The 13,319-nt window shown below is 30.2% G+C and overlaps 1 protein-coding gene across 1 annotated transcript in view; it reads right to left on the reverse strand.

Annotated features, from left to right (window-relative positions):
* Positions 1-13,319, reverse strand: part of LOC103572532 (uncharacterized) — a 49,257-nt gene that overhangs the window by 1,761 nt on the left and 34,177 nt on the right. The window contains exons 3-6 of the mRNA XM_008551173.3: positions 6,626-6,939; positions 6,355-6,534; positions 1,175-1,353; positions 97-557 (exon numbers count right to left, since the gene is read on the reverse strand). Of these exons, the coding sequence (XP_008549395.3) occupies positions 97-557; positions 1,175-1,353; positions 6,355-6,534; positions 6,626-6,939 (1,134 nt within the window). The remainder of the gene's footprint in view (positions 1-96; positions 558-1,174; positions 1,354-6,354; positions 6,535-6,625; positions 6,940-13,319) is intronic.

A 13,319-nucleotide genomic window follows, 5' to 3' on the forward strand; every position in this document is an offset into this window, starting at 1 on the left:
TTTTTATTACAACATTGATTGGCTTTTACTTTTTTTATTTCATAGAAAAACTCATTTAGGGGAAGATGGGGCAAAATGAGACATTTTTTTACTCACGTCGACGATAATGTTTTCCTTTCGTAGAAAGCCGGTGTTGTTTCATACGATATTTATGTAAATTATCTTTCGTACTGGTAATAACATTATTATTGTTATCGTAATTACTACGTGTCGTATTAAAATTATTATTATTATCATTATTATTGGTAACATTAGAAATTCTTCTCTGTATATCCTGATAAATTTGTGCTTTTTGTGCTTCCATAAGTGCATCGGCGCTCTTGCGCTGTATAATTTCTTGTCTTGTTCTAGTATCCTCGCTATTGGCCACATTAAAATTAAAATTCCCCGGACTAACGTGATAACGTTGCCCCGGCAAAGATGTCGGGGTCGCAACAGGAAAACGTGACCGTGACAACCCCAAGCCATACGAGGACGCAATGCTATCCATTATCAAAGCTTTATTATCTCCTGGATGATCTGTTACCACAGGGTTCGTTGGTCCAGATGTCCAGTACCTGCAACAATCACCCCATCATTTATTTCACCGCCTAATTACCCCAACTTATATATTTTTAATTAATCGATCAGAAAATCCCAAATTTCGACTTTTTACTCTTCGCCTGCTGATATCTTCCTAAATATCAAAAATATCATGATTTTTAATCAATACTTTTTTGTAGGCAATTAAATTTCCTAAAAAATTTTCTTATTACTTTTTTTTCTAAAATCAATACTTCTGAAGTTACACCGGTTTCAAATAAAAAAAAAAAAAATCAAGTAATAAAAATATATGTTATATATTTCTCATATTTTGTGATATATTTTTTATATTATAGTATCATCTGGCATATTACAGTGTAGAGAATAATAAAAATATATGACTGTATAGAAGGTTATGTATATTTATATACATTTGTATCTCAATTCCAGAATCCAGATTTTTTTTTTTCAAATTTATTATTTATTTTTTTTCCGTTTTCCAAGCGATGCTGCTCAGTAAATATTTACTACAATTATATATACAACTCATGTTTATAAAAAAAAAAAAAAAAAAAAAGAGATTCTGGAATAAATAAGAAGAAAAAAACGGGTAGAAGTAGATTAAGGTAAGATATCTAGTTAAAACGATTACCTGTATCTCTGAGTGTCCATTTCCTTTCGCTCCTCAGCAATCGCTTCGTTCAAGTCACGGTTCGGATCGATTCCCCTAGGAGTTGCTCCCGCTGAATTGTACGGTAACTTATCATTGGTTATAAACTCCATTTCTACTTCGTCTTCGTGATAGCTTTCTGTTAATGTGTATTCCTTTAACTGCAATATAAATTTATATATATTATATATATAACTACAAGTTTTATTTTTGATCGAATATAATTTGCCCCACCACCTATGACCAACTTACCCCACTCTTCTACGGACCCTATAACCATTTCCGAAAAAATAACAAATTTTTTTCCTACCTAAAATCTCTTCTCTCCCCTTCCTAAGTCAAAATATTTTGTCACCCCCACCCTTAATTATAAAAATATGATTGAGTTAACTGAAACAAACGTCTTAAATAAACACGTCTAACATGTGGTATCAAATGCAATTAGACATATATAACAACAAGTGAAGCTTTGAATGCGTTAATTAGAGATTGGCCTTAATTAAGCGTCATCCGAGAGTCTCTTGAGTTGAAAATCAAATAGATTTATCCGTATATAGTTTGAGATTATATTGTGCCGAGGTTGTTCGTCTCTGTCTATCTCTAGCTACTCGTCTTACTATATATATTACATATATATTTGAATAGAAGGGTGAGATAACTAGAGAGTTATGCAGATCAAATGTAATTCTCGTGGACATTCGACAGTTCTATCGACTGTATTTGATCAATCGATCGTATAATGTTGGGTCTCTTACTCTGTAATTATCCAAAGATCCATTAACTAGGACTTTATCGACCCCAAAATGTCTTTAAGTAATTGGAAATGTACTGAGTGTTAATGAATATTGATGTCACTTTACTTTTATTAACATTTTATTTCCTATTTTTTTTTTTTACACTTTGACTTTATTGAGTTACGTAAATTTTCAGTAGACAAGTACTTAGTACTTATTATTTAATTTAAATAAATTTTTTTCGCGCGCATGTCAAAAGTCGATTTGAAAATTTTTTAATGATTAATGGACTGTAACTCGGAAACTAGTCGATGAATGTAAAAATTTGTAAGGACATTTTTTGTAGAGCAGAAAATTTTGAAAAAAAAATGTATCTTAAGAAAATTAGAAATTTTTGATTGGTAATGAGATATTTGGGATAAAAGATTTTGCAGGGAATTGGATGTTCGAAATTTCGATTTATGAATGTAAATTATGGAAAATTTTATAAATTTAATTCAAGATTGTTGATTAAAAGGTTTTAATTAAAAGTTGGTACAATAAATCAATGATTGATGGCATTTAAATGTTTAATCGCGATATTTTGCTATGCAAATTTATAAATGCTGATATAAATAGAATGAAAAAAAAACTTGGGTTATATCGACGATTGCAAGTGATTAATAGTTATCCACGTCCGCGGGTTACATTCACTACATTTATCATACGTCCAATTTCGATTAATGTTTTTTTTTTTTTATTTACATTTCGTTTTTACTCCCTAGCATTCATTAAAAAAATTAATTAATTTTTACACTTTTTCTTTTTCAATCAAATCTTCACTGCGTAGTAACTACAAAAAAATATATGTATGTATATATATTTGTATAGTATATAAATATATAAAAGTGGGGCAAAATGAGACACCATTTTTAAACAAATTTTTTTTTTTATTATAATGAAAACTTTTTGTTGACTTTAAATTCATCATATCTTCGAAACTATCACAGTTACGAAAATTATTAAAGAATACTTTTTTATAGGAAATTCAATTTTCTACAAAAAAGTATTCTTTAAAAATTCTGATAAAACCAATAGTTTAGAAGTTACAGCTCCATATAGATAGAGGTAATAAATAATTGCTTAATTTCAAATATATATATATATATATATATATATATATATATGTATGTATATCTAATTACTAGAAGGCTAATAACTGTAGGTATGTATACGGTTCAATTGAATGGTACAGAAATGGCCGACTATTGAGACACGTCCATAGGATTTATAGTCTCTGAGAGAATACGTTCTGTGTTCCTTGTTTGGGAGGATCGACAACACGAAACGTTAATGAACATTCGAGTTCCATCTATATATATATATATATATATATATACATATACATATATAATAAATTCAATACATTCCCAGTGAATCGGCTAGAAAATATTGTCAATTAATTAAAAAAAAAAAATTAGTGATTTTCCAAATTTTTCAAAATCAAATATCAGCAAATAAAACCAAAAATAAATTGATTGAATTACAGAATCTTGAGTTACTTATTTTCGAAAAAAAATTTGTTTTAAAATGTAATACGACTCGTAAATATGTAAATTAAAGAATGAAATTCAAGAAATTGCAGACGTCTGGTGAGGATCTAAATGTGAATAAGTAGACTGAGTAATAAGAGACGAAAACGTAAATGGGATTGCAAGTCATTTAAGTAAATCTGTTTCTCTTCTGTCGTCTACTCAAGTATTTTATTTCCAGTTTGTAGTCTTTAGTTTTTGAAGATAATTGTAGACAAGGTGATAGTAAATCTCGTTTTATATATTCTTACTTCAAATAACATTACGTCATAGTTGTCAATTTTATTTCTACAAAGTTACAATAAAAAAACCTTACAAGTATAGAAAGTTTTACTAAAGCACACCCGCGTGTTTTTGGGGTGTGCTTATTTTTAAAGCCCAACAAATTCGCACTTCTAATGCTCATTTTGCAATAAAAATGTACACTCAGTGTCATGTATTCGTACTGTATTCAGTAACATACCGACCATTTAATTTCCGAGATGAAAATTATATGCACACCCTCAATTTTTCAAAAAAATGTCTACTTTATCAACTTATGACTGTTGCGCGCCCTTGGTAAAATACCGAATAAAAAAATCTAATTCTAGAACTCTTCGACTTTTCAATCGAGATTTCAATCCTCGAAATGATCAAAAATAGTCATTTGGGCTATGAAATGGCGCCCAATTTTTTTTTTAATTTTTACGTCGGTCTGCAGGCTCAGAAAATGACTTTTTAGACCAGAAAAAAATTGCCGCTAGCAAACGAACTCTTAGTCGAGTCGGGATTTCAAGCCGCGAAATGGTAAAAAATGGGGCGAATATAGAACAGCCTAATTTCGATTGCGCTTGCGGTGTGCAATATAAATATATGTATGGTTAAATAACCTTGTGATTGTCAATCAAACTAGTAATATAGGGTGTGGAGCATTGAACCAGTAACAGTTAACACGACAATCGCGGGTAAATGATCAGGATCTCGATGTTCAAGGGTATTAACTGCAAGATGATGGGGTTCGATTATCGATTACCGATTCAATTATTTTAGTATATTAAATGTAAATGTAAAAAGCTTATCATTGATCATTCTTTCATTCTTTGTCTTTCTGTGAACAAGTTTTATCTTTTTGTTATCAGTGTCGCGAGTCGCGTTATCGATCATATCGCCCCTTTATAAATGGGGAAGAAGCTTTTGACCACTTTGAAGCTATGCTATCTCGAGTACTAAACTGAGATCCAATCCTCTTTACTTAGAGATTATTGAGCTCTTCAATTTATTAATTTTCATTCTCAGATAAATCAAGATATATATATATATAGATTGCCAATCGTATTAGAGATATGAAATTGCTCGAGATTGGGAAGGGGAAATTGTTATTTAATTATTTTTAGATTTTTCGAGTATGAGATTATTTTTTATAATTTAACTGAAGAGTAATGCGAAGAAGAAAAATTTCTAATTTTTTATTTTTGACAAATGGGCTGAGTTTGGAAAAATGAAGTGAAATTATGCCATGGAGTAAAATAAATTTATTTTAAGGACTAAGAAACTAAACTTATTTTCAAAAAGTGAGCTAATTTCGGTGAAGAGGTTCAAAATTATCAGGGCCTAATTTCGGCTAAAAAAAAAATTAATTATTTCGAAATAAATATTAAAAACTTATCTAATCGTATTAAATATACGTAATAGACGTGCGATACGAAGCAGGGGCTTAAACGAACAGCCGAGCAAACGAATTTACGTTAAATCCGTTTATTGGCACGGCAGTGATGGTTCGAAGCTTATACTACTAGTTTCATGGCTCTCATGGCTCCTGTGATCGCACGCCTCCGGTCATGGGGTTCCTAAACTCATATATATATAGTAGGAATAATAACATGTGGCTAAAACGTTATTGCTCACTAGCCTAATCTTGCAAATCCTCTGCCCTACGGTCGTTCAGCGCGTCAGACTGCGTTTATCTGTTCCGCCGACGGTAATTTAACGTTAACAGTCAACTACCACTACCAACACTATTACCACCCTCCCTCACTAACTCACTAACTCATCCTATTACCTTAATTTATTTTATATTAATTAATCTATTTAATACTTTTATTATTATAATATCCACTATAAAATTATTCTAACGATATATCGTCTTCCTATGGAATCACGATTTTAAAAAATAAAAAAAAAAAAAATGTAGAGAAATAGAAAATTCCATGCCCTTCAAAATGAGTACCCACAAGACATATTTATTTTAAATATTTTACAACATCTATATATATGTTTAGTAAAATATATATAAATCATTTGAAATTTTGAAAATAAATATGTCTTGTGGGTACTCATTTTAAAGGGCATGAAATTTTCTATCTTTCTATGTATTCATATATATATATATAAATATATATGGGTCATATGAATATTTTTTGTAATTTAATCGACTCTAAAATAGTCTGTTTCTATTTGACAATTAAGTTGGGACATGGTGCCAAGTTAGTGTAATTACTTGCTGTTCAGATGACGTAAAATGTATGACTACTAGAGAATATTATATATATCTAGTTGAATTTCCGTTAGGGCGGTAAAGTCAATGGCGTCAAACTGGCACGTGTCCACGTTGAGTTTTGAGGATCGTGCTCGAGGATCCTCACCTCTAATCTCAAGATCTCCATGAAACTCGAGTGGTAACCCGGTTACCATTAGCAATACTCAGAGGGCTTTGAGTACTCTCCTGTACTTTGATTCGTTATGCTCGTCTAACTATTGAACATGTTAACCAACAGCACTCACCAACAGTTAACTCGACGAGTCTTTCAGAATTGCCTTATATTTTATTTTATTAAATTAAATTTTGTTATTTTTTTAGATTTAGATTTAGATAACTCACCTTGGTAAAGGTCAGGGTGGCAATTGGCGGCAGTCGTGGTAGGTTTGGGTAATAGAAACTTCCAGCTGGATGTGCAGGATATCGTGATGTTATTCTGTAAGCAATCCCCTGAGGGTTCGTCGGCCAATTTGCTGCCGTAAAGGTAAAACCGTTGTCTGTCCCACCGTCCAATGGGTCTAGCTGTATAAAATAAAACATTCAACTTTTATCTTACTGTACACTAGTGCAATAGAATAAAAAAAAGAAAAAAAAAATTGAAAGTTAGCTTTACCTCAACAGTTACGGTATCAACCCAATTACCCTCGACGCAAAGTTGAAATGAATCGACCCCGACGAACCAATCGGGACTTGGATTTATTCTCGCCATAATACTGACCAGAGTGTGATTACCATCGAGAAATGCACGTGATACGGTAGTACCCTCACCTTGGGGTATCCCAGGAGATCCAAAGACATCAAGGATATTAGTACTGTCACCCCCGGTGTCTAGACTATCTGTACGGCCTGTTTCGACATATTGCATTGCGCCGGATGATAATCGCTCTCCTAGACGGTATAGTGTATACGTTGAATCATGCGTTCGGCCTGAAAAAATATGAAATTTTTTTTTTTTTTTAATTATAATAACCAATGACTAGAATTTTTGTTGAAAAATAGATGGTAATTGACACTGTGTCATTTGATGGCGAATTCTATCGAAAGTTATGGGCTTAGAGAAAAAAGTATAGAAACCTTTTTTGAAGGAAATTTTATTCTGAACAAAATTGTTCATGTACATTTTTGTCGTATCTTTGATAGTTTAGGTGAAAATCGGTGAAAATTTTCCTGAGTCTTTAAAAAAAAGAAAAGGCTGAAAATTTTGGTTTTTAAAAGACTAGACTTTAAATCGCGTTAATATTTTGAACCAAAAATTCTTGATCTAATTTATTTTGAACCCCAGTAATTTATATAATAAATAAAAATAAAGAGTAGATCTAAAGGGGTCGTTAGTGATTTAGTTATTATTATACACAACAATATACAAATGTACTATAGGATGACGTGTATACACTAACTCATATCCTACAAGAGACCGGAAGCTCTATGAGATAGTCAAATTAATGCGGCACCTTGAATTTATGGCCAATTAATGCACCTCTCAACTCTCTACTACTCATCCTCATCCTCATCTTCGTATCTTCAGCCTCATCCTCAAAGCATAACCACTACCCCTCACTCCTTTCATTCTTTATGAATTTAAAATTTTTTTTTATTTTATTTTACATAATAATTTTTCTCTTCATCTGTATTCAACAATTTTTCTCCCTCTTATTTTTTTCCACCCACTCTTTGTTACTTTTTCTCTTAGCGTTCTATTTTATCCATGTCCTCATTGCTTCAGGACACAAGTAGACGTTATCCAGACAATAATTTCATTTTTAAGAGTTTACATTTTTTTTGTGACAATAAAAAAAATATACGAAATTGTGTAGAAACAAATGACCGCAGAAAATTGATATTTTCATACCTTTAGTTTGAAATTCAAATTTATTACTCTGTAGAAAAAAAGAATAAATAAATGAATAAATTTTTAATGGGTATGAAATTAGTTAAGTGACGTCATTGTGTAACATAAATAATAGTGAACGTCATCATGGACCATTGAACACGAACATACGTCTATATGTCCTTTGTGTCCCTTGTGAATTTTGTGGTCTACCATTATTTGTATTTTCGTCAATTGCTCGGAACACACATAACATTTATTTTCATTTAATTTGTACACCCACTGGCTACTCTGATATAATAAAATTTATTTATATTGTTATGTTATTCAATTAAACTAAAAAAGCAAATAATACTTTCTCAAAGGTCGTAGAACCAATTTGTTGGCGAACCAGCAATTTATGAGCAAAAAAAAATAATTAAAGATTTTTTTTTACATGAATTTGCAAAAATCCACAGAAATCCATAATGACATGGAAATATATATAAATCCATGAGAATTTATAGAACCTATGGGTTTTCATTGGGTAATTATTCCCTGCCCCATATGAGATTGAATTGTTGAGTTGCCCTCGAAAATTGTAATTTTAAAATATCAACTTCCAATAATAAGAAAATAATTTATTACGGCATCAGATTCATCGCTCAAAATTTATCTACTTATGAACTTAACGAGTGAGTTAATAATAAACCAATAACCACATTAATGAACATATTTAATATAGTTACCCAACAAGAATTAGGTCACAGTCGGATAAAACCTACGGAAAAACGTCAGTTCGTGTTGAAAATAGTGTCTAGCGTCGAAATAGACTTAGAGTTAGAAACAAGTTGTTGATGGTCACGCGATAGCTTCCATTCCGCGTACATGTACATAGATCGTAGCTAATAGTTGGGCGCCATGCTTTCTCTAAGCCCCTAAATCCTCGAAAATTTAGACGTCCTAGACTACGCCAACTTTTACAGTCTAATGCTCTAATAGTCTAATAGTCTGACAGTTTAGATTGTCGAGCTATCGATTGTTTATGTATTGAGTCTGTATTTTCTATGGGAGCTTCAGTCGAAGGCTTCTAGAATAGTTATAGAAACTCCTTTATTTTTCCAATAGCATTTATCAGTTTTCGAAGTATTCGTTAATTTTTTTCAGTTTTTGCATTAGTCAATTTCTACATTATTTTGAAATTTTCGCATTATTCGAACTATAAATTAGTATAAAATTTAATGAAACCAACTTTTGGCATTTAATATCGTCTTTTTAAAACTTTTTTCTTGTACCAAATAATTACAGTTCATTGAACTGCTAAACTAAGAACATTAACCATAAGCCCTGGCAATTCTCGTTCTAACTAAACCCAAAATTAATTTACCGAAAAAGGGCTCTGAATTTTCCGATTCGAAATTACGTTTTTTTATTCTTTATCTGAAATAATGTAATTTGAATGCTTAAGGCAATAATGATAGCAGATAAAATAATAAAAATAAATGAGATTTGTAGATATGAAAAATCTCATGAGATGGGGTTTAATAGTAACCCCGTTAGGTAAATTATCGCGGTATCTTGTAGCAGTATGACTCCCAGAGTACTCGGTGGTACATGAGGGCGGTTTAATTCACCCTCCGAATCGTTTGCCAGCCGATTACCTAGTTTTAGCAAATATATTGCGTTATCTTGTGTGTTTATCGACGGTTATTTCTATAATCTCATTTAATGTGTTTACGTATAAAAACAAATCTCTCATTATAAAAAATTTTTTTTTATATTTCACTAGGAATTATCTTAAATTATAAATTGGCTGCGATCAATTTTATAACTTCTTTTGACTGAAAACTTTTTTACCTGAGTAATTTTCGCATTAGTCGAACTAATCATGTTTTTAGTTAAAATATAAATAAAATGAGTTCGAAATAATTATCAAAACGTGACCTATCTAAAAATGAAAAAAAATTAAAACGCCATAAATGACTTTGTGGCTGGTATGGTAGTGAGCTCTCTAAACATTAAAACTAACGTTCATTTCACTAATGACACTCTGTGTGTAACAATATAAATACACATAACGTGTTTGCACATTAAGCTAGTAGTTCATTCGAGGATAGTTTGTTTCTAACGACCTATTTCACCCTACTACCCTTCTCCCCCTACCCCTAATTCTTCTAACCACGTATTTTTTACTCTAAATCCTTTTATCTCCCATTGCCAACCCACGCTAAATAATTTTTATTTTTTTCCATGAAAAAAAAAAAAAAAAAAAAAAAAAAATGAAGTCGATAATTTTTTTACAGAAAAATTATCCACGTTATTTATTATTTATGGTGGATTACTTTATGTTGTTACATTATATACGCTCAATTGTAAACTAACCGATAATTTAATAATCAAGTTGATAAATATTTTGTTTAAATTACTTGATGTTTTCACGTAAATATGTTATGGAACTGAGGGTTTCTATTTAATCGTCAAACTCTATATATATATATATATATTTGTATAGTATATAAATTGGGTGGTAACATTAGCTTTACACACGTTTGCGTTAATAATTGTTGTGGGTTTACACAAAATTAATTATTCACTGTAAATTAATTAAATTAGGGTAATTATTATTATTCTTATAATAATCATAATATTTTAATTATTGATATCAATATTTATGTTAAATTTAGTATTGACTTTACTTTGCAGTTGATTAAAAAAACAAATCGAATTAATATTCATTGATTCATTTTGATCAATGAAATGTGTATATTTATAGATTTCAAAATATGTACATAGTTTTTTTTTTTTATAGTTATTACGTATATACTGTGAGAGGCTACTAACCTATCAGTATGAGCTGGAAATTCAACAGTTTACTCGTTACTTACCAAAAAAGAGGAGAAAAAAAATACATATACATATATATTCGTGTGTTTGTATGTGTAGTTAGGTTCGCTGGCGCCATGTATTTATAGACTGACCTAATCTTAAACGTAAAACGCAGAGATACTTTTTTTCCTCATTTACTTCTGCGTCTTAAATTTCTAAAGAAAACTTTTTATTCTTACAAGAAATAAAAAAAAATATATATGTATTAGTGGAGCCAAATTATAGATAATATATATAGGGAAGTATATAAAATTATAATGGTCAAATATATTAATATGCTTGGTCTTTTATTCCCCATCATACATGGCTGTGCATGATTTTTTATGAATCATGCAAAATCAAACATGACTTTACAGAACCCATGGATCATGAATGACTTTGCTTGAAACATATAGGCTCGTGTACGACCTTTCATTCTCTATCATGCATGGTCTTGCATGATTGAATATGACTTTTCATGAATCATGCATGACAATGATTTTGTTTTCATACATCATGGTGCATGACTTTGCATTATCAGGCATGAATTTGCATGACTACGCATGAATCATGTCTTATCATGCATGTTGATTTTTTCACAGATTGTCATATATTTTTGAACATATACAATTCATAAAATTATATTGGGTTATAATTAAAAACCGTGGGATTAAAAATTAATATCTGACCATTTTTTTTTCCTTTCATATATTTATCACGCGCAATTGATTAGAATGAATTAAATTAATTAGGATAGTTAATAAAAAAAAATTTATTACAAATTTAATTAAAAAACTAATTAACCAAATTAATAATAATAATTGAAAGGTATAATTAAAATGAAGCTGTAGAATAGATTGGTTTGTCTATCCCATTATCTATATATATATATATATATATATGTATGTATAAATGTATAGATGTATGGAGACGACAAGGTTCACTTAACCACGAGGAATTCATACCCTCGGCGATTTCAAAGTACGTTAATCCGCATCCCCTACGGCAATCGATTCGCTCGCTCGTCTGGAATTTATTAGCGGGTTTTAGGATATCCACAACTTCATACACCCCTTCCGCACACCCCCACCACACCTTCTCTTACCTCAACTCCACCCTAACCTACGTTATGTTTGAAATCCTCTAATTCCATTTATACCGACTGACTATCTTCCAATTGCTTCATTTACGTCTATAATACAAACCCAACTCTCAATTATAACCTTCACATTTTTATAATAATTTCATCAGACCAAATATCATATTTTGAATTTTCACTAAATTTCTCTATTTACTTATTATTTCGTAATTAATAAAATTGGTGATTATTAAAAACGTCTTGAATATTGAATATTAAGTATGCGGCGACACAAAACAGCACGTTTGGTTACATATATATGCTGTCTTGATATCGCATACTAAAATGCCGTTTGCAACTCACGAATTTTGAATAATACATCAAAAGATCAGCGACAGGAAGCCAGTGCGCATCCGGAAGACCTAGAGATACCATACAGACTGATAGAAATACCGTCGGAAGTATAAATAAACCGTAAAAAAAATTAACATTTACATCAACAAGCATCTTTTATACAAATAATCCAAACAGTTATTATTTATAACATAAAAAATTTTCCATTTTTCTATAAATTTATTAAAATTTTACTTTTCAAATGAATAAAATGTTCAATTTATGACATCAATATATATGCGTTAATAAATATAGGAGGTATTAAAAAGCTTTTTTGAACATTATTCGTAAAAAGTCATATATATTTGTTTTACATTGTAGTCAACATGTAGCTTTACTTTATTGATTGTTATTGTTATTATTTTTAATGGCATTGAATTTAATTGAATTTTGTTATCAAAACAGAAATTCATTTTTTTTATCGACCATTTTTTTTATTCAAGATTTGTTATCGCAGATTTTTTTTTTTTATAATGATATTATTCAGAAAAAAGCTTCAAAATACAGACAATAATAATTAATATAGTTTTTTAACGGAATATTTTATTCTTATAAAATTTTTCCAAGTTCTTTTATCGAAAAATAAGTGATTGAATGGTAAGAAAAGTGTCACTGACATTATTGAACGTAGTTTTCATCCGTTCTAGTAAAAATCAACCAACGTCCTGAGACAATTTTTCAATTTTTTACTTGTATGTATTCTCTGTCATTTTCATATATTTTATTTATTCATCTTTCATATACACTTACAAATGCACACATTTATTCGGCATGAAATATACAATATGACAACCATCAGTTGCTTATCATAAATATTTTTTTCTATCCAATATTCGCTTTACATTTTTTTCTAAAAAAAAAAAATGCAAAAGCGTAAATAACCATTTCTGGCTCAAATATCGCGAATACCGCAAAAATGAAAAGAAACATTTTTATAGCAAATTCAATTCTCTATAAAAAAGGTTTCATTGCCTTTTTCCGTATGTTTGATAGTTTAGGCGTAATTTTGAAAAAACAAATCTGACTCAGTTTGAAGTATGCGAAATCTCACAGAATTCTATTCCGCTGGATAATTTATGGATTTGAACCTCAAAACTAAAGTGAAATATTGAAAAAAGTTTGCTTTTACTTTCTACAAGGTCTGTATAGCAAAATTATTTTTTT

Source organism: Microplitis demolitor, chromosome 4 (assembly GCF_026212275.2).
Source record: "Microplitis demolitor isolate Queensland-Clemson2020A chromosome 4, iyMicDemo2.1a, whole genome shotgun sequence".
Taxonomy (NCBI): Eukaryota; Metazoa; Arthropoda; class Insecta; order Hymenoptera; family Braconidae; genus Microplitis; species Microplitis demolitor.